The 22,446-nt window shown below is 36.1% G+C and overlaps 1 protein-coding gene across 2 annotated transcripts in view; it reads right to left on the bottom strand.

Moving 5' to 3' along the window:
• The window catches only part of LOC138709437 (organic cation transporter protein-like), a 181,785-nt gene that overhangs the window by 9,007 nt on the left and 150,332 nt on the right, over window positions 1–22,446 (bottom strand). For both annotated transcript variants that reach the window (XM_069840200.1, XM_069840201.1), the window contains exons 5-10: window positions 21,021–21,175; window positions 17,352–17,520; window positions 14,095–14,229; window positions 11,656–11,822; window positions 3,198–3,332; window positions 625–815 (exon numbers count right to left, since the gene is read on the bottom strand). In XM_069840200.1, coding sequence (XP_069696301.1) covers window positions 625–815; window positions 3,198–3,332; window positions 11,656–11,822; window positions 14,095–14,229; window positions 17,352–17,520; window positions 21,021–21,175 — 952 coding nt within the window. The remainder of the gene's footprint in view (window positions 1–624; window positions 816–3,197; window positions 3,333–11,655; window positions 11,823–14,094; window positions 14,230–17,351; window positions 17,521–21,020; window positions 21,176–22,446) is intronic.

Genomic DNA, 22,446 nt, shown 5'->3' with positions numbered 1-22,446 from the left:
TCGTGCTCTGGAGTGAACAAGGCTCTGAAATCAGCTACAAGGATCGATCCGGTTTTTTTGCCACTACTGTACGTTTCTCAGTCATCTGTTACTACAAGTGCTGCCACCACATCTTCATAAAATCTTAAGTTTTCTTTCTTGTTCTGTTGTTATGCTTACAATATTAGCACAAATTCTTGCACTTTTCGAAGTATGTTGTGTTATTTTTATGTTATCTCATAATCCAAGTACTGCGAATGAAATACATTTCATAAATTAATATTTATTTTCGTAAATAATCTTAGTTTCTGGGGAATATTTTCCTTTAGGCCTACATGACATTATTTTTGGTTTTCTTTGGGGGTATTTCACGTTGAAACTATGTTACCGTACTTAAATGCATCAATATTTGAAGATAATATTAAATAATGAAAGTATGTTCGTTTGAAGACATTGTATGTTAATATTTCAATTATTTACTTTCATTCTCGGTGTACTATCGTTTTGGATTATTTTTCTTTACCCTAAAATGAGTTATCTTAAAAAAACTGACAGGCTAAGAAAACTCAGAAAAGTAAAAATTCTTTTAAGAAAAATGGACGTTGACGAAGTATCAGATGCATTTTAACACACGGAAGAACTTACCAGTGAACCAATGAAAGGTGCTGAAAGCAGAAAGATGCGTGCAAATGTGACGGATGAAAATATTCCAAGTTGTCGGTGGTCAGGAGGCAGAAGCTCGCTGGATGCCACTTGCAATAGTGTGAGAGAAGTGGCAATGGCTACACGTCCGGCCATCGCCATCCCAAGCATTGCCCACTCACGACTCGAGTCATCTAATAACAGATTTGTTAGAACTAGTTAATATAAGCTACACACAGTTTCTTTGTTTCAAATCCTGTTTACTGCATACAACGAAAGAAGAAAAGTAATCGAAACATGTTGCTGATCACTACCCTGTACTGTTTTCTGTAAGCTGGCAAGCAAACATTCTCATGGAGGCAGATAAAAAAGTTATTTTTTTTTCTTCCACTATGTTAATAATGTCAAAACAAGTGCTTAAGAGCTATTCCATCTCAAATCGACCGAAATATAGAGAAAATTGACCTTACAATTTCTAAATACAATGAAACTTTTTTGTCCGTAAGAATTGTGATACAATGCTTTGTGCAAAGTTTGAGGCATCAGAACTTCATAGTGTTTAAATTAAAAATATTTAAATTTATCGTATTTTCGTAAAATTAGCAACTTTAAACTGTTGTGGCTCCGAAACCCTTTCACTCAATGATCAAAATCATGGTTTATTTTGATGTTGAGAAATTAAAGTTTATATTGACATATAAACAGATTTTCTTACTTTTTATGGAAATGGAGAAATTTAGATTTTTCCTCATTAAGACGCCTTTGCCAAGGAAAAAATATTTTAAAATATATAGTTAGATTCCGCATTGAAAGTACAAATAAACACATATTTTTTTACTGATGGTACGTTGTTAAGAAAGTATTGAAAATATCAAATAAAGAAAATAGATAGTACGCGCGTGAACTAACCAGCTGACTGTGAGGCGGGAGCTAGCCTAGGTAAGCGAGGCCAGGAGACATAAACACGTTATGTGTCGTCTAGCAGCGCATGGCTGGGCTAGCTTTATCACAGGTTTTCATAAACACTGGAGTAAAATGACGACCAACGCGTTTTTTCTATTTTTTTTTACATTTTTACAAATGAGCAAAAAGCCTAAAAGTAAGTAAAATTAGATTATCTGTTGCTCTGTATACAATAAAAACAAGGATTACTTCTTAACATAATCTACCAAATGTCAGCTTCAAAATAAGCTCCAGTTCAATGTTCTGCAGTAAATATTTCCAGAGTTCTGAGCGCTGAAAGAGGCTTGTTTTTATAAAATACGCTAATTTGTCGCTCAATAGTATGAAAACCGTTTGACTTTCGATAGCATATTTTTGAAAATGCACTCTCCTCAGCAACTTGTATAAATAGGGAAAAAATTAGAGTATTAAAAGAATGCTACGTATTTTACTTATCGATTTCATATGGAATAGCCCGTATACAAATTTTGGCCACTCGAGTGCAATTACGAGGGTCGTGCAGATAGTAAGTTTCCCTAGGCCGTTTACAGAAAAAAACATAAGTTCATAGAAAGATCTATTGGAACAGATACAGCAATTGTTGAGGTGTTTTTCAACATATTCCCCACAGGAATTGAAACATCTTTCATACCGTGGAATCGACAAAGAGGTGCAGATTGCTGTCACAACAATGGGGGCATATTTGTAATATTTTAAACAAGCATTATTTTTCTCAAAATATGTATTATTATTATTACAAATCCTCATTTGAAATTGTTACAAATTTCGTCCTCGGCATCTTGCTATTATTCTTCTTTACAGGACGTTGAATGTTGCCTGTTACGAATAGCAGTATTCGGTCGTAATGTAACCGATCAACTAAAGTTCACTGCTGAAGGAAACACACTGAAATCCTCCACACCAACGCAATTACGTACTGGTATCTAAAGTCAGAGGCGCAAGAAGCGCAATGTAACGGCCCACAATTCTTAGCCCTGATTACTATATCTAAACCACGCTGATAGTCTGCGACTATTTGGTCTGTCTCTGCAATAGATATAGTCCCGTCGCTCTAATTTCCGGCAGCCAATCGCGTTGCAGGTCGGCTACATTTAAACGTGTGCGTCTTGTGATTCGCTGAGGAAGACGTTATTCATTTCTTAAGGCTCGATAAATACCTAAAATAATCGCCCGCCATTTTGGCTATTTCGTTGGCGTTCGCAGAAAGCACACGAAGACGTTATTTGCCACTCAATTATTTGCTGAATTACATTCCGTTTGATTTATCATAGGAGCTACGACATGATAATGTTTAACGGTGTGGCAAATAGATTCCTCGTATGGTAGCTCGGCAACGAAAGAACAAAAATGGCGAACGATACTACCTACCTAGACTTTATAGAGCCTTCACTTCCTAAGACGTAAGCAAAGAGGAGGAGTCACGCCGGGAATAACAGCGTCGCGACTGTAATATCTCAGTTCCTCTAACACAGTCTTTTAAGACATCTCTACGTTTGTTACGACTGATTAACTTATAAAAGGAAAGTAGGACAGTTACTAAAATATGCAATGAATCTGAAGACGAGGAAGAAGACTACACAAACTTATTGCTGATTGAGAACGAGAATGATCACCTTGAGTTGGCAGAGCCCAGCTCGCTATGCAGGCGCTTCCGCCTACAATCAGAACGCCTCCAAGAACTGCCCACTTTTGTCTACACCATAATATGAGACTGAGTCCTATGAGGACTCCTGCAACTTCTGCAAGACCTGAAACATTAAATATGCCATTAGAGTTTACTTTGCTTCCTGCTTCTCGTCTTACATAAAACAACTTTCTTTATCATTTGAATTAGTAGATACTCTCATTTATCTAAGTACAATTGGGGCCATGTCAGTTCCGTCCCCGTAATCGTGATTACAGAAATGACCGGAGTCAATAATTCCGTCCCTGGTTTTCAAAATGTATCCGTCAGTTCCCATTGGCACTGGCAGGTTCGACAGTTTCTAAAATGACACACGGCCTCAATGTTGGATAGATTGCACGGGGCCCGAGACTGAGCACTGCACACTTGGCCCTCACGTTCCCCGGACATTACACCGAGCGAATTGTTCTTGTGGTGTTATAGGCATCCAACAAACAAAACAAAACTGATGATTGTTCATGTCATAAGGTCCACACCTGTGCAGTAACTGTTAACGCGTCTGGCCGCGAAACCAGGTGGCCCGGGTTCGATTCCCGGTCGGGGCAAGTTACCTGGTTGAGGTTTTTTCCTGGGTTTTCCCTCAACCCAATATGAGCAAATGCTGGGTAACTTTCGGTGCTGGACCCTGGACTCATTTCACCGGCATTATCACCTTCATCTCATTCAGACGCTAAATAACCTAAGCTGTTGATAAAGCGTCGTAAAATAACCTACTGAAATAAAATTAATGTCATAAGGAAGAAAAAATGTCCACACAATTTCTTCTAATTGCAATATTTAACTAATTATTAAAGTTTACAATATTAGACGTCTGACAACGTTGCTGGATGGGGAGGAGGGAGTTCACAAGTACACAGTACAGCGGGCGTGACTGTCTCGCGCAGATGACGTTTGCTCCCTTTCCCAGCATGCTCCCCGTCTCCAATCACACCACCGACACTATGCACATGCGCACGTATTATCTTCTTGTGCTGAACTGAACACGTGTTATTGCTACAGAGTCAGGGAGTCACATAGCGTTTTATATTAAATATTAATTTATTTTAATTTAAATATTTATCTATACTAATAATAAATCTGTAGCCGAAATTTTTCTAGTAATTTTCGATTTTCCAAAAATAATTGGTCCTAACATATATAATTAACCACCCTGAAACCGAAAATCCCTTTTTTGAAATTTTTGTCTGTCTGTCTGTATGTTTGTTACCTTTTCACGCGATAATGGCTGAACGGATTTCGATGAAAATTGGAATATAAATTAAGTTCGTTGTAACTTAGATTTTAGGCTATATGGCATTCAAAATACATTTAAAAGGGGGGTTATAAGGGGGCCTGAATTAAATAAATCGAAATATCTCGCTTATTATTGATTTTTGTGAAAAATATTACATAACACAAGTTTCTTTAAAAATAATTTTCGATAAGTTTTATTCATTGAAAAAGTTTGATAGGACTGATATTTAATGAGATAAATGAGTTTCAAAATTAAAATAACTGCCATCTAATGCCATGTAATGAATTAAAAAACAAATGACTTCGTCTATAAGGGGGCTTGGACAGCAACAATGAAAGATAGCCTACAGAGCATGTTTCTGTGTTTGTATGAAGTAATATTGGAAGCTAAATTAACCGATTTGTATAATTAATTATTATTTCACCATTGGAAAGTGTAGTTTCTCTAGATGGACATAATGCTGTAATGTTATTACAGTAACTTCTGAGTGAATCGAGGACAGATAAGATTAAAATAGATTCTTATGCACAGAAAACTTGATAGGCTATTCTGTATATTCGTTTCCTGTATTTCCTAAACTAATTTTTATGACCAAATGAGTGGTCTCTGGATCAAAATGATCGCATTTTAATTTTTAATTCAATTTAAATTAAGTAACATATTAAACGATTTATCCTTCTATCAAACACGAATGTTCCCCGGATCAAACGTCCTATTTTAATTATGTAATTACTTTATGTTTATTTCTAACGGGTGCAGCGGAGCGCACGGATACGGCTAGTAATTTAAATATGAGGACAGTTCCAGTGAAGATAGATACCGATTGTGACTTAGAAAGGGACGATGTTGACATCTTGTAATGTTATATTCACTTAATTGGTTATTGTTACGGCCGCTCTCTGAGTGCATATGTCCGCAACCGTAGCCGTTATAGCTATACCAGTAGCCGCTTATCAAAGATCCCGCCTACTGTAGGGGGGGGGGGGGTAAGAGGGGTATAGCATGCGCGGCGCGAGGAGTCTGAGCTGTTTTGCTTGTAGGATACCTATAAGTCAGACTGTGTTTTTGTGCCGCCATTATCAACTAATATGGATGACCTCAGGAACAAAATCATAGCGGCAGTGAATTCAGTGGAAGAAGGCACTCTGAGAATATCTTTAAGTAATGGTATTTCCGTCTAAGGCTTATCTAATTTCATACATTTATTTTTATTAAATTTTACGACGAACGTTTTCGCTCACCAGTGAGCGTCTTCTGGTAGCAAATATTAATGCTGTAATGATTTTAAAATAGAAACAATTTTTATTTTATTTTAGTAGGTTATTTTACAACGCTTTATCAACATCTTAGGTTATTTAGCGTCTGAATGAAATGAAGGTGATAATGGCGATGAAATGAGTCCGGTGTCCAGCACCGATAGTGGATATCGAATTGAGGGAAAACCCAGGAAAAAAACCTCAACCAAGTAACTTGCCCCGACCGGGAATCGAACCCGAGCCACTGGTTTCGCGGCCAGACGCGCTAACCGTTACTCACAGGTGTGGACAAATAGAATCAAGACTATAGAATTTGTTAACTCTGTCTATTGATTAATGTCTACAATTTGAAGTTTTATGGTTGTTTAAACTTATTTATTTGTGATATTTATTGTTTTTATCATTTAAATCAGCAGCGGCAAAGACTCTCGCGCATTCCAGCACCCCTCCCCCCCCCCAAGGTGTGCTATCCTTAAGGACTGTTTACATATCTCATGCCGAGGACAATGAAAGGATCAGTGTACAGAGCAATGGTTGAACAATATTGTGGTAACAAGCAAATTGCGTTCTATGTGATTTATTTACAGTATCGTAGTAGCAGAACTATACCAATCCGTACTTGCACAATTAATTTATTTTTCCAAATATATATTTTATTTCCAAAAATATACAGTACTTACATAGTAGTTTTATTAACACAATATTAGTACTTAAGGAAAATTAATTAAATCTTTCTGGTAAACGAAATTAAGAAACTTCAAGAATTTATTGTCCCTTACGAAAAGAATATAACACCAATAATTTTTAATGGACCACAATAAATACAGAGCGTTCGCCTACGGGTGAGGCCAGGAAAGCGGCATGTATTGATACACCGCTTTGTGCGTGCAGTTGTTGAGACACGCTCAACAATCAAGGACATCAAGGTCGACAAGTTATCAGTTGTGAGCCAGATGTTGCAGTATTTAACACGTACAGTGCGCTTTCTTGACACAGTTGCTTAAATATTCAGCGTGTGCGTAAAATTTGTTAACAATGCAAAACGCAAAATTCACGCTTGAACAAAGAGTTTTATGTGTGATGCATATATGTGAAAACAGAGTAATGTAGAGAGGTGCGTAGGCAATTTGAAGTGAAATATCCGGGTGCTCCAATTCAGGGTAGAGAAACTGTTAGACGTCTTGTTAACAAATTAAGGACAACAGGGTCGATAAATGCTACAATTCCTAAGCGAAAACAAAGAGTATTGACGGGAGAAAAAATTGATGCAATCAGTGCATCATTTACACGCTCTCCTAATAAATCTCTAAGACGTGTTTCACAGGAAGTTAGTGTTTCAAAAACATCAGTCTTTACTAGTGCTAAACTTTTAAAATTCAAACCCTACAGAGTATAGTATAGAAAGCGGAAGCTTACGGATAGACGATTCCCGCAAGCGACACCGCAGGCAGGCCGCTTTCCTGGCCCCACCCGTAGGCGAACGCTCTGCAGTTATTTATTAGGCTTGTGGTTTGCACACTACGTCAGTCAAAATTTGCTAAAATAATAGGATTATATTCTATAACACACTCGTTTGATTAAACAAATTTGTAACAATTTTTTGTCTTCGCTTTGGTTTTATCAGGATGCCATACAAATTTCTACTTTTCATGGATACTTTAAACATACCGGGTAAGTATTCTATTATAAAAGATCCTTTTCTCTCTTCAAACAATGTAACAATAAGATCTATGTATCTTTAGAAGTTATTCTCTGCAAAAAGGGGCTTTCTTTGTTTTCTCAATTATTTTCACTCTACCGTATTTGAATTAGACCTATGATATTTTGATTTTGGAAGCTGCAAAACAGCTTTTAATATTGTTTGCTCTCAGTCTTGGCTTCATACACCTCATTGTAGAGAACTATTCACAAACATATATTACGTACTACCAAACATGGACAGTACCATAGGCGGAGAGAGAACCGTTTTCTTGGGGGGGGGGGCAAAGCAAAACCATAGAATCTCGATATAACGAGGTTATAGTGGACATTATTTACCTTCTCGTCTCGTTATAGCTTGACCGTGGTACAGTATATCGGAATATGATCATTTAATAAGGTATTATCGGGGGGCATATTTCTTACAGTGTTACATCTACATCCACGATGTTTCGGACCGAGTTGTATAGGGCTTGAACTGTAGGTCTATTACAAATTATAATAGGGCATAACTTAAAACAATCTGCCTCTTTTTCTCTCTCATACAAAAACAGATGTATACTTCAATAACACTACATAACAGTGCTAACAGAAACTTTTTTATTTGAAGTTTACCTTCCTGAAGGTGTCATATTAAATGTAAATTCTAATTTATTAATTTACTTAATCCGTGGTCATTAAGTTTACACATTATGCCGGGATTACTTTTCTTTTTTCTGCATTGTTGTGCAGTATGTTATACATATTTCTCCAAGTTGCGGCCTGAACACCTGCAGACTTCTAACACATGAGCACCGGTACAGTTTGTTACGAAAGAAACATTACACTGCTTCCATTCCTCAAATGAGGTGTAGAAATTCTTTTACATTTAGAAATTTAAAATAAATTAATATTATAGTTCAGACACATGATCTGAAGACATTAATTCATCAATGTAAGTACAGAAACTTAATCATAAACAAAAGCAAGAAAAATCTTTTGAATTCAAACATTAATAGAAAAAAAAAAGTTCAGACAAGTTTGGGGGGGCGGTGCCCCCCCCCCATGCTCCCTATAATTCCGCCTATGGACAGTACACAGGCCGCAAATTTATATAATTTGTTTTAAATTATATGTTCTATACATGAAGTGCTTCTTTCATTTCATAAATTGAGCATCTCCTCAATTTGGAACGGTTTGAAGATTTACGCTTCTCTCCTTCCATGTACTGTTCTCCAACCAAAGATTAACCGTGAAAGGAATGTGCTTACTATTGCATCACCTAATGGAGCGAAGTTTATAGATAATGTCACCGATATAACATCAGTTAAAAAAAAAAACATGCGCTCTCCTGCATATGTTATTTCCTGTATGGAGGGATTAAAAGACCAGGAGATTAATCGTGATCTAATTTTGTAACTAGGGTAGTATAAGTATGTGTGTATCAGTGTTTTGGTTTGTGCTTTGAGAGTTAGCCAATGGAGATGCGTGTACCCACGTGTATGACCTTATGACATCAACATTCATTCACAGCATTACCCGCTGCGTCTCATTCCCCTGAGACTTTCTCTTGTTTGGAGTGCAGTATATCCTTGCTTAGTAGTCTTTCTCCTGTCAGGTGCGCTTGGTAAAGTAGCCACGTTCAATTAGTAGGCTAGCGGTGTCAAAGAGGACGGAAGCTTTGTAGTTTCAATAATTTTAATTATGTCGCTGTCCATTGTCGTCGTCAAGTCTTTTGAAGGCCGCTCCATTGTCGTCGTCAAGTCTTTTGAAGGCAGCTCCAATACTCCACGCGGAGTGTATAAACCAGAGTTGCAAATTTTAGCAGTGTGTCTTGTTCTAATTCACAGTAAAAATTAATTATATTACAGTTCAGTGTATAATAAAAATGTGGAGGCCGTGGGAAGCGAGTGAAGTGTCGGAACCGATACCCATGAACGTCAATAACGACGATGGTAATAATAATAATAATAATAATAATAATAATAATAATATATCAGAGTTAAATAACAATTCAAATTCAAAAGATACACCAAAATTATGTAAGCAGTGTCAAACGTTTGTGTGCAATGCTCACACGTATGTTCTGAAAAACAATTTAGGTCAAGGAAAAATTTCGGAGACATCTAAAATTCTTAAATTAAATAGAAATACTGCAGTAAAATTGTAAAAAAGGGACCTAAGATACCTAAAAAGCGTGGACACAAAGTCACAAAATTTAATAAAGTAGGTGGTTTTACGTGTAATTACATTCGTCGTGAAATATATAGTTCTTACAATAAGGGCCAATCCTTAACAATAAAAGAATTATTACAAAAAGTCAAACTTTCCGGTTTTCCTTATGGAGGAACATTAATTATTTCTTTAAATAATTAATTTAAAATAAATAATCTAAATAATATAAATAATCTTCAAATTAACTCATGCTTTGAGCAATTAACCCTAGCCCATATCCATGTTGTATTAATATATAGCAGCAACAAACAAGACGTGACAACGTCGCATTTTCATTTTATTATCGGTGCATGCAATAAAGACCTACAAATCTTAAAATGAATGCCGCTGCCTAATAATTAAACGAGGCAACTATATCAGTGGAGCGCGTACGAGCGAGTGAAGGACTACCAATGTCAAGGCTCTATAAAATATACAGGGTGTTTCAAAAATACGGGGCATAATTTCAGGTATATATTTCCCACATGTAGACAATAAAAATAGTTCATTACAACATGTGTCCGGAAATGCTTCATTTCCGAGTTATGGCCTTCCCAACATTGAAATTCACCGGAACGTTTTTCTTTCCGCAGGTCGTTGCCGTCAAAGGAGACATTAAGAGGGCACTGTGACAGTTCATTCCGAGGCGAAGGTTACATTCAGTGTTGTGTAGGCGTTAGACTGTGTGACATGTATTCAAATCAAAAGCTGGCAGAGATACAATTCATGTACGGTAAGGCGGACGGCAATGTTGCGCTGGCTCGTCGTTTGTACCAGGAGAAGTACCCACAGCGACAATGTCCAGATCGGAAGACATTTGTACCTCTCCATTACCGTCTGGAAAATTTAACTCTCCTGGTTTGGGAAGGAGACGACCAAGATCTACAACTCCAGAAGTACAGGAGGAGATTCTGGAGGCTGTGAACATGATTCCTTCTATCAGCACACGAAAGGTAGCGTTGCAAGTCAATGTTCCTCATACGACTGTCTGGAGACTGTTGAAAGAGTACGTATCAGTTGTATCCTTATCATTTGCAACGTGTACAGGACCTGTCACCAGCAGATTACCCTGCACGAGTTAGGTTCTGTCAGTGGTTCTTGCAGCAGTGTGGTGTAAATCCGAACTTTCCTGCCTTAGTATTATTTACAGATGAAGCACAATTCACACGAGATGGCATAACAAATTTCCACAATCAGCATGTATGGGCATATGAAAACCCACGTGCAACTGTTCCATCTCATCACCAGGTGCGGTTCTCCCTCAACATGTGGGCCGGTATTATTGGATATCGATTAGTTGGACCCCATGTACTTGTAAACAGACTTACGGGGCAGGCATACACAAACTTCCTGGAAAACACCATACCGGTACCTCATGTTTTAGAAGACACTCCACTGATCAATCGTCAACACATTCACTTCTTGCATGATGGCGCTCCTGAACACTTCAGTCGTACAGCTCGCTGGTACTTGGATCGAAGGTTTCCTGATCTATGGATAGGTAGAGGTGGCCTAATTGCTTGGCCTCCACGCTCACCTGATCTGAATCCTCTCGATTTCTACTTGTGGGGCCATTTAAAATCATTGGTTTATTCGTCTCTGGTGCCTGATTTGGAATCCCTTCGGAATCGAATTGTGGCATGTTCTGAGGACATACGCAATACTCGTGGAATTTGGGATCGTGTTCGCAGGTCAATGAGACATAGATGTGAGGTCTGCATTCAAGCAGGAGGTGGACATATTGAACATCTTCTGTAATGACAACGACTGGGGAAAGAAAAACGTTCCGGTGAATTTCAATGTTGTGAAGACCATAACTCGGAAAGGAAGCATTTCCGGACACATGTTGTAATGAACTATTTTGATTGTCTACATGTGGGAAATACATACCTGAAATTATGCCCCGTATTTTTGAAACACCCTGTAGAGCTCTACCACTGCCTCCTATATAAAACTTGCACGTACAAGCTTCTATTGTCGTAGCTGATCTAAATATTGTGACTAACCTGCAATCGCGGTATTTAAGTACAGATGGCCGCCCACGTTCTTCACATTGAGGAGAGCTCCGTAGTATGTGACAATTGTCGCTGCTGCAACAATGTGCAGTGCCATACAGTTCCACCTGTCACCAGATTTGCGGAACAGCTCCACCCACCGAATTTCAGTCTTCTTACTGCCTTAAAACATGAACAATCTCTTAAGACAAATCAACGTCTACACCTCTCACATACCGCAAATAGTTTCCGTCATACTAAGAGAGCAGCAGCACACAAGCAGAGGACGGAATATAAAATGATCTGCTGTCATTGCAGAAGACGAGAAGGAAGAAGCAAAGATCTAGACTCACTCCCTAAACTTCAGCAATATGTTTTTGTACTCTATCTACAGGGACATCATTTTATTTTTACTAACATTAACCTGGCTATACCTTTCGATCAACGATTAAGAACCGGAAACACCGTTTGCTACTCCCTTCCACGACTGGAGTTCGATGATACAGGCGTAATATACAAACAAATCACTTTACTAGGTATAGGAGGGAAGAAAAGTAGTTCATCCATTTACGTAAACTAGGAAATATCGCGATTTTGATCATTTTCATTAGGTTTTTGTTTAATTAAAATACAGTACAATATTAACAATGAGTGTTTTTACTCACGAACTGAGCTTTTCATGCGGACGTATTCATTATGCAGTGTAGGCCTATATTATACTGTCTACAGCACATTAGCGTACATTATAGAGAATGAAGTTAAATTGAAAAATAATCATAATATGGATATTTAAACACATTTTTTAAAATGGTGGCCGTTCATTTCGATACAGGCTTCAGTTCTAATGTGTATATTATCGCACTATAGACTATTGTACTTAATTCCAATTACCAGGTTCGTACTTCGTATCAGTAACTCATTTTGAAATAATTCTGTACCTACTCTATAAAAAAGACCTTACGTACTGTAAATTCAATCTTCTCTTCAGCCCGATTCGAAAAGATAAAATTACTCAGACATGTTATCTACTGTCCGTCCAAGTGGTTACGTCGCAGCGTCGTAGAAAGGGATGAAATCACGTGACAGTTAATTACTTAACTTTTGTATACATGTAACTCTCATCTCAATCAAATTGTTGGATTCTTTGTAAGTTCATGCATATGTATATACATTTTTTGCTGGTTGAGTGGAAGAGAAGGCCTTACGGCCTTAACTCTGCCAGCTAAAATAAATCATTATTATTATTATTATTATTATTATTATTATTATTATTATTATTATTATTAACGAGGCCCTTTTATTTAAGTTATTTTAAACAATTGTATGGGTATAATATTACGTAGACGTCCAATTCCTAACAGAAATTAATGTTCTCAGAAAAGAGCTAAGACAGCCCAGCCACTAGAATTTACATAGAGGCGAATAGAAGCAGATGGGGGAAACCGGGATGCGACGTAGGCAAATGGAAAATGATGCAATATTGAAAGTTCTTTCGTCACTGGAAAACGCGAACATATTTTTGGAACGTAAGGCTACTATGACTGTATATGCGGTCTTGGATCTGTGTGGAGGCCGGTTGAACTTCACTAGTAGAAGGGGTGGGAGTGAAGTACATTAAAAAACTCAGGTACAATAAAAATTGAAGTAAAAATAAAATTATGTCCCTGTATAATGTTGAGTATGAGTGGCCTATTGTCTCTTTCTCTTCAAAACTTTGGCTTGCCTTCGAGGAAACTCAATCTGCTGCATTCACTTCCCTTGGTGAAATTTTAATAATCTATGCTATAGTAATCATTTTGAAACTAATTATTCTCTAAACATAATTCAGAATAATTAATCAAAGTTTCATGAACTATGTACACAGTAAAAAAGCCAGAAATTAGCTAATTTTGGTTGTTTAAAAGAATTTATTATATAATTACATCAGTCAACAACTTATAATTAAAATGAGGTGAAGGTTAAAAACTTATCAGCTCATAAGACGTAACAGTATTCCACAAATATTTTCAATCTTTCAGTAGGTCATCTTCGGGTGGTGTGCAATAGATGTGTAGTTATATGAACACAAGGAGGTACATAGATATGGGAGTTATGTGAAGACACATGTACAAAAATATTGTGTGGTTGAGAGTTAGCACAATTAGGCCTACATTATTAAATGTATATGAAATCACATGTGAAATAGCATGTACTGACATTATTTACCTTATATTACATAAAGTTGAACATTAAATAAAATAATATTACGATAAAATGGACAAAGTTGATAAAATGTATGATGTTGTATGATATTAACATCTCTTTGATCCTTTCTTTGCAAGCTTTCAGTTGCAGTGCAAAGTGTACGTGTTTTCTCATTATTCATCTTGGCTAGTTTGTACAAAAATGGTAGCCTACTATTATCGGAAATTGTAATAAATTCTGGACATAATTATATACCTATTAGCTCACCTCTTTGTTGGCAGAGTTGTGATGTCGGACATAACTGTAGTCCTTCCATTGAATGCTGCTCCTTTCTCTAATATTCTCTTTGCCTCTTCAGCACGTCCTTTTTCTATCAGCCATCTTGGTGAGTCAGGAATCCATCTGCAACGCAAGTATACAAATACCTGCTGAGTCTTATTACCGTATGTCTGAATTTTGTAAGAATTGTACTAAATACTAGAATTTTAGTGGTAGTGGCGATCTTAAAATGTGAGATGAATACACAGAACAATAAATTTAAAGAATAAGGACCGCCATAAGTTACCGATACCAGCACACGAACAACTGAAAATGAAATAGAATATAAGCTTGAACCAAAAAGGGCTGCTTGTTAAATGTGAGCTAAAAAACGTCATACATACTCGGGCGGTTACTCTTTGAGATATTTCAAACAAAAAGTTTTAATACAATTTTTCTCGTTTTTGCTTCCATTTCGAGATAAAAATTATTTATGCGAAACATTTCATAGTGTGTTTTGGGAAAGCCACACCTGTGGAGTAACGGCTAGCGCATCTGGCCGCAAAACCAGGTGGCCCGGGTTCGATTCCCGGTTGAGATTTTTTCCGGGGTTTTCCGTCAGCCCAGTATGAGCAAATGCTGGGTAACTTTCAGTGTTGGACCCCGGACTCATTTCACCGGCATTATCACCATCTTATTCAGACGCTAAATAACCTAGATGTTGATAAAACGTAAAATAACCTACTAAAAGAAATTGATTTAATTCCCAATATACTCAGTCAATTTAAGAGAGGAGTGTATTATGGTAATAATTTATTGATAAAATTTTAGTTTTTTTTTTTTTTTCCTTTAAATGTGAAGAAATTTGATGCGAACAAATGTAATATTGTAAAATTCCTTTGCTGAACGAAAAGTAACATTTGCTCAGCTCAAATTTCTGTATATTTAAACAACAAAACTAAAATTCTTTTAATTATTTACAGTATTATCATAATACAGCCGTGACAAAAGGCCATGGTGCGCCGAGCCACTGTGTAAGCTGCAACGTGCATAGCACCTATGGAGGGAGGCGGACAACCGAAGGGGAAGTTAATGTTTAGGACGTGTAACGAAGAAAGAAATGAACAAGAAAACATAGGACACATTATCACAACCTAAAATTAACTGTCTTCAGAATGTCTCTGCGACAAAGTTTCAAAATCAGGAATTATGTCACTTACTGCCAGTCGTAGTTGATCACGAAGGTATTTGTCTGCCAGTCGTGATCTGAATTTAATTTTTACTATTTTCATTGTTGAAAATAATTTTTCACAAACGTAAGTTACAGCGAACATGGCTTCAACAGAGCAAGCGAAAGAACGAAGCTTCAAATATTTATTTTTTTCCAAAGATTTGAAAAGTTCAATATCTGTCAAGTCCTTACATCTAGCTTTCATTTAACGTCACATTGTAAATCTGTGAGTTTAAATTGAAAATCTAACCGCATTATTCGTACATCTGCTGTAAAAGAATCGACGTACAGAGATGATAATGATAATGATAATGATAATAATAATAATAATAATAATAATAATAATAATAATAATAATAATAATAATAATAATAACACTTAACCTTTTAATGTTTCATCAGTACCATGTAGTAACTTATAATGTCGTTTTATGTTATACAACCGTTTTCCTAGTAATATTTGTGAAAAAATCATACATTAAATATTTTCATCATATTGTAAGCAAAAGAATGCATCCTCCCATCCTACTTGAAACTTTCGTTTTTTATAGAGGTACATGGTTTCGAGAGAGATATTGCGACGATACGCCACTCGCAGGTCCGAGACAAATACAAATAGAACGGAGTTTGACTCCAGTGAGTAAGAGGATGGGGGTTGTAGGTAGGAAGCGAGAGAAAAGCACTGCGAGCCACAATGTGCTCGTGAGTCGCATTTTCGCCGCGGCTGCCGTAATACATTGCTATCTTAAACTGACTGAACTGTTTGGGAATTCATTTAATTGCTTTCCGAGAACACGCTATGGAATATTTCATATAAAATTATTTTTATCCCGAAAAGGAAGAAACGATAAAAATTATATTGGATTTTTTATTTGAAATATCTAAAAGAATAACCCCCTGAAATTAATGACACTACTTACGGTTCATTCTGTATTTAGCTCCAAGAGTTGCCTCCTTTTTGCAACGAAACGATTGGGAGATCAACTCCAATTCCACTGTAACTTACTACCAAATATTTGGAATCACACCGTTTTTGCACTAAAAGATCGGGTATATTTTTTAACATATTGTGACAGCGACGTGAGATTCGAACTCACGACCAGCGTCCCGCAAGAAAGCAGATCGCGCGGAGCACGGAGGGACGGCGCGCGGCGGAGTAGTGGGGAAAGGGGCCTACACGCGAGGGGAGGCTGCGCGCGCAGCTGCTACTTAACGCAGTGAATGGGGAACGGAACTTACCGACTCTTCCAGAAGTGCGTCGAAGTGGAGATATCCAGATAATTCTCTACACACCTGTAGAAAATTCTCGCAACTATGATTTTGCTATAAAAGAAGAAGCGCCAGCGAACTCGGGCAGTTTTCAGTTATTCAGTCAGTGAGTAAGCCAGAGCAAGCAAGCCAGACTTGTGTGCCGGAGTTCGACTCGAGTGTGCGTCCGCATCTGCGTCAGCATCCGAAGGCCTGAGTTCGAGTGCAGTGGACCGCAGTTGGAGGGACCTGAGTTCGAGTGCAGTGAACTGTCTCTGAAGGTCTGTGGTTCGAGATACTGTGAACTCGAGTGACTGAGATAGAAGAACTGTGAACTGAGAACTGATAGTTCTGATTTGTAAATAGTGCTTTGTAAATATTAGTTAAGATTAACAGTTCATTGTTGTTCATAGTAGTCCAAGTAAATTGTCATTGTCATCAGTGGAGTGCTATAACGAATACTGTGTTGAGTGAAAATCCAATTGTTGACGAGAGCGTTCAAGGCGAATTGTAGAAAGAAATCATTGTTGTGACGAATAAATTACATTGTTGTTACTAATAAAATTCACAATATGAAACAAGTAAAACATTAATTTGACCAAAAGAGTGGAGCCATCTCCATTTTGTAGGGAGCCCTTCAATTTATTTACGTCTTCTTTAAAATAATAACATAAAAAAATGACGGTCGGAGGAATAGGACGTGGAGAGTAAAATATATTTTAGGAAGAAAATTAAGGGGTAGGGCATATAGTCAAGAAGAAAAATACCATGACAGTACTGACACTCACCTGAAGGCGACCAGAATTAGGACGGTGGGGAGCGATATGGCGAGTTGCAGCTGTGTCCAGTTGGTTAGCAGGTAGCCGAGACCCGCCAGGGTGATCACTCCAACAGACCACATGTGCTCATAGCACGCCCCGGTTATACTGCGCCAGCGACCACTGGTTATGTCAGTACCTGAAATACAAATAATTCTGTTACCATTGTTCGAATAAATATTACAATAGCGCTTGGAATAAGTTTTTAATAACCAATTGAATTTGAGCTCTAAAATATGTCAGCAATCCTGCAGGTCATGGCCTTCGTGTAATATCCTATTGTTTATTGTAGTGTGTTTGTGTTTTGTTTTATTCTGAAAGCCATATTTCTCAAAACTGACGACAGATGGATTTTGGAAATTAGAAAAATGATGTAGGAAAATTGATATTTCACTGAAAACTGCTATTTTTTTTTTTGGAAAACTTTGGGTTCCAAGCTTCAAAATGAGAGGTCATTTATTAAAATCCGTTCAGCCGTTTTCCCATAATTTCCATTACCAGTTCAAATTATATATATATATAGATACGCAGGTGAGCAGCAGTGTTGCCAACACGTGGAAATTTTCCTATTTTGTAGGTAAATTTGAAAAGAAATTTGGAAAATAGGAGAAAATACAAACAAAAAGTTAATTTTTTCAAGAAAATATAATAGGAATAAAAGTAGAAAATATGTAGCCAATGGAAAAGAACAAATTAGTATATTACGATACAAAGTTGGGAAATGCTTTTGACATAATCAAGGAAAAAATATATATTTTTTTCAAATCAACTTTACAGGGAGTTATACCTGAAATCTTGATTTGCATAATGCACGTCACTGTTCGTTAACAGAAAACCACAATTTAAGTCACACGGAGTTAGTGTGCACTCGAAGTTGGTTGCTTGACGGTTGTCAGCCCACTTTGAGGTCTGCGGATATAGAGGAAAAAATTGGATCGGTGTCGGGTAGATTTCCCGGGTAGCTTAGTTGGTAGAGCGTTGGTACGTTAAACCAAAGGTCCCGAGTTCGATGCCCGGCCCCGGAACAATTTTTCCCTTGAAAATTATTCAGATCAACTTTACAGGGAGTTATACCTGAAATCTTGATTTGCAATCAAGGAAAAGTTTGAAAAACGAGCAGTGTGAGTTTTTTAATCTCCGAGATTTTGTAATGCAATTCACAAACGTGTACTGTACAGTATTTCTTGCACGATAGCATATTTTGAAAATAATATTTTAAAAAATCTTAATATATAGTAAGTTATACATACGTTACACTATGAACAGCTGACTGATGTTAGCAGTCTGGCCAACGCACAAACTTTACCATCAACTTCAATGTGAAGAAGTAAAAATGATTCAGGTACTTGTAATATTTCGTATTCAATTGGAAAAATTTTTATTTAATTGTGTTAAGTGAAGTTTGAATTGTTTAAATAAAATTCAGTACATTTGAAATGCAATGATTTGTTTCGTATAATGTATACACATTACTTAACAATGCCTTTTGCATATTAATTTTACATGCATTGTAGGATTGTAGCATACATAGAAGGCAGTGGTTTTCATTACAACTCTAGAGCAGTTATTTGCATTACTCGTATTTCAACATACTTATCTAGATTGGCAACTCTGAATTGAGTAAAATCAACTTCCAATCGTGGCGGCCGTTTACTGTAACGTGCAAAAAACTATCTTTCTACATAGTAACTAAATTATCAACTGTGTGAATAACTACATTATGTTCTGCAAAAAATACACTTAATTTTATTTCTGGACTTTTCATTTTGTCATTATGCAATTTCTCCATATCTGTAAATGATGAAACTGATGGCTGAAAGTTTATGGAATAGTTCATACTTTTGTGATATTTGCTTTCTTCACGTGTTTGTAGTTCACTTTTCCCTGCATTCAGTGTTTTATAATAATAATAATAATAATAATAATAATAATAATAATGATTTATTTTAGCTGGCAGAGTTAAGGCCGTAAGGCCTTCTCTTCCACTCAACCAGCAAAAAGTGTATATACATATGCATGAACTTACAAAGATGTTACACAGTTACATCTGAAACAGACGTAAAACTATTTTCAACGAATTCACCGTTTTTTTTTTTAATTTTGCGCAATGTGTAATGCAAATCTTAATATGTTTGCTCCTAGATACGAGTATTTAATACATTTATGTGCACTACATTATTATTATTATTATTATTATTATTATTATTATTATCGCCATTATTATTATTATTATCATTATTATTATTATTATTATTATTATTATTATTATTATTATTATTATTATTACTATTACTATTATGTTTTTGTAGCAGTATCTTTTTTCCTTTTGTTTGGAATTAAATATCTTTTTTTCGTGGGGAAAAATGGGAAAATTTAGATGTCTCTGTGGGAATTGTCATTGAGCAGCCAAACAGTCATGTCCAGCAATGAAGCAGAACCAGGTCGCTGCTTCTTGTCTAGGTGACTCTGGCATCAGAGTTTTAATAATATAATACAAAGCATTTACATGTCAGGAGGTAATAAGAAAAATATTATGTGAACTGACTCTTAGAATTGTAGAACAACTGTTGTGCAGGCCCAGCTGTCCTATTTCTAAGTCAGGACAATATGGGTGCTATTCATAGACATTTCGCAGCACGCGCTACGAGCGTACTAAGCTAGCCCCGGTTATCCACTGGTTACTAGTACAGAATTCAAATCATATCCTATCGCTAACACTGGTTTATGAATACGAAAAACGCTGATCATCCACCGGAAGCCCGCGCTAAAAATGTCTATGAATATGGCCCTATTTGTTTATTAATTTAGTCCACGGCTTACTTTGAAAGACAAATCTGCAACTATCCAGTAAATAACAGCTAATATTCCTTCCTGGTAAAGAATACTTCCTCTATTGTGAAATTCATTACCTCCTATAAGAAGCTGATAGGCAAAAGAGGTGGCTTTCAAAATCAAATTTAATATGTGGCAAAACGATCAGTAGAATTTGCCTGAAGTTTTATATTGATGAAAAGTCTCTTTTACATAGTTCTATTTTCCGTAATAAAGGAAATTATGCCAAGGATCTGCATTGACCTAAAGATATATCACTTTTAGTCCAGTTTAAATGTTGTTATATGCATCTAAACTATAGTCCCGTCGCTCTAATTTCCGGCATCCAATCACGTTGCAGGTCGGCTACATTTAAACGCGTGCGTCTTGTGATTCGCTGATGAAGACGTTATGTATTTCCTAAGGCTCGATAAATACTTAATATAATCGCCCGCCATTTTGGCTCTTTCGTTGGAGTTCGCAGAAAGCACACGAGGACGTTATTTGCCGCTCAATTATTTGCTGAATTACAGTGCGTTTGACTTATTATCATTAGAGCTACGACATGATAATGTTTAACGGTGTGGAAAATAGATTCCTCGTCTGGTAGCTCGCCAACGAAAGAACAAAAATGGCGAACGATACTACCTACCTAGACTTTATAGAGCCTTCACTTCCTAAAACGTAAGCAAAGAGGAATAGTCACCCCGGGAATAACAGCGTCGCGACTATAGTAAACTACAAAAGATTTCCATAAAGTATAAGAAAGTTTTATTAATGGAAATTACAACTTCATCCCCCAGAGAAAATTGTTTTGGTAATACTCACATATAACATAACCGCTTGTAAACATGTTGGCACAAGCAGCAGCTGTTAAGAACCGCAAGCAAACCTGGAGTTCAAACTGTGGTGCTTGGGACGCAGCAACACCCGTCACAACTTGAACGAACATGCTCGAGAGAATGATTCTCCTTGGACTGAATCTGTACAAGTAGAATTGAGTATAATAAAATTTCACATTTTCATGGTTTTTGGATTATTTATTTACTTATTTATTTATTTATTTATTTATTTATTTATTTATTTATTTATTTATTTATTTATTTATTTATTTATTTATTTATTTATTTATTTATTTATTTAAATTTAAATTTAAATATACAGAATAAAGAATATAATTACAAACAAACAAGAGAAATAGAAATAAAATAATACAAACAATATAAAAAAGGAGATACAGTAGTATTAACAAAATTTGAGACCGAATGAGCAGCCCTCGTGTTCGGTCGCAGTTCAGATATAATATTAATAGGCCTATAAGAGAATATAAAATAAAATAAAATAGGAAATAAAATTAAAATTACAGTTACAGAAATTATATAATACAATATCAATATAAGAGAAATATAAAAAAAATAATAATAAAAATAAATAAGTAAAATAAAATAGGAACTAAAATTTAAATTACAGCGGCAATGGAATTATATATTATAATATTAACAACTAGAGAAGAATAATATCGCACGTGAAAAGTAGGACTATATATATATATATATATATATATATATATATATATATATATATATATATATATATATATATATATAAATTATAGAATACAAATATAATATAGGTTGATTAATTCATACACATAGGCTATAAATTTATTTAATCAAATTGAAGATCTATATATTATTATAATGTACCGAAGTACATATGATATTTCCATGCAGATATTCTGCGTCATCGTACTCTTTCATCAAATTGAAGATATTAACAAGTTTCTAATTTTCTTGTTATATGTTAGTGGGTTACATGTTAGAAGTTCTGGGCGTAATTTAGTTAAAGCATTGTACAACAGAGGGCCAAATAATATGAAGAATAGTTTTGCAATCAAGTGTTGAGATTTAATCTGTCCTACATCTCGCAACTGTTTACAAGTTCTGTCCTCAGAGTTGCATCGTTCAAGACCAGAAATAATGTTTGCCTGCTCTGCTGTTCGTCTAGCTCTAGATGTTTGAACTAATCAAACTAAACGGAACCAACAGAGTGCTGGTCTTCGACATCTCAAGAAAAGTGACTTTAAGACTGAAAACCTCGAGCAGTTCTGAAACGACAAAGTTAAATGCCAACACACGCTGCAAAACCAAAAAATACTTCTTTCTCTTAAATACTCATTTTTTTATTGTCCCTATAAACCTTCTTCAATTGAAGTAAGTAGGTGTTAAGGTATTTTTTGTTGGTAAGATCGGAC

This window comes from Periplaneta americana, chromosome 11 (genome assembly GCF_040183065.1).
Source record: "Periplaneta americana isolate PAMFEO1 chromosome 11, P.americana_PAMFEO1_priV1, whole genome shotgun sequence".
Taxonomy (NCBI): Eukaryota; Metazoa; Arthropoda; class Insecta; order Blattodea; family Blattidae; genus Periplaneta; species Periplaneta americana.
Note: the sequence above shows the minus strand (reverse complement) of the source record. Positions and strands in the feature narration are given on the sequence as shown.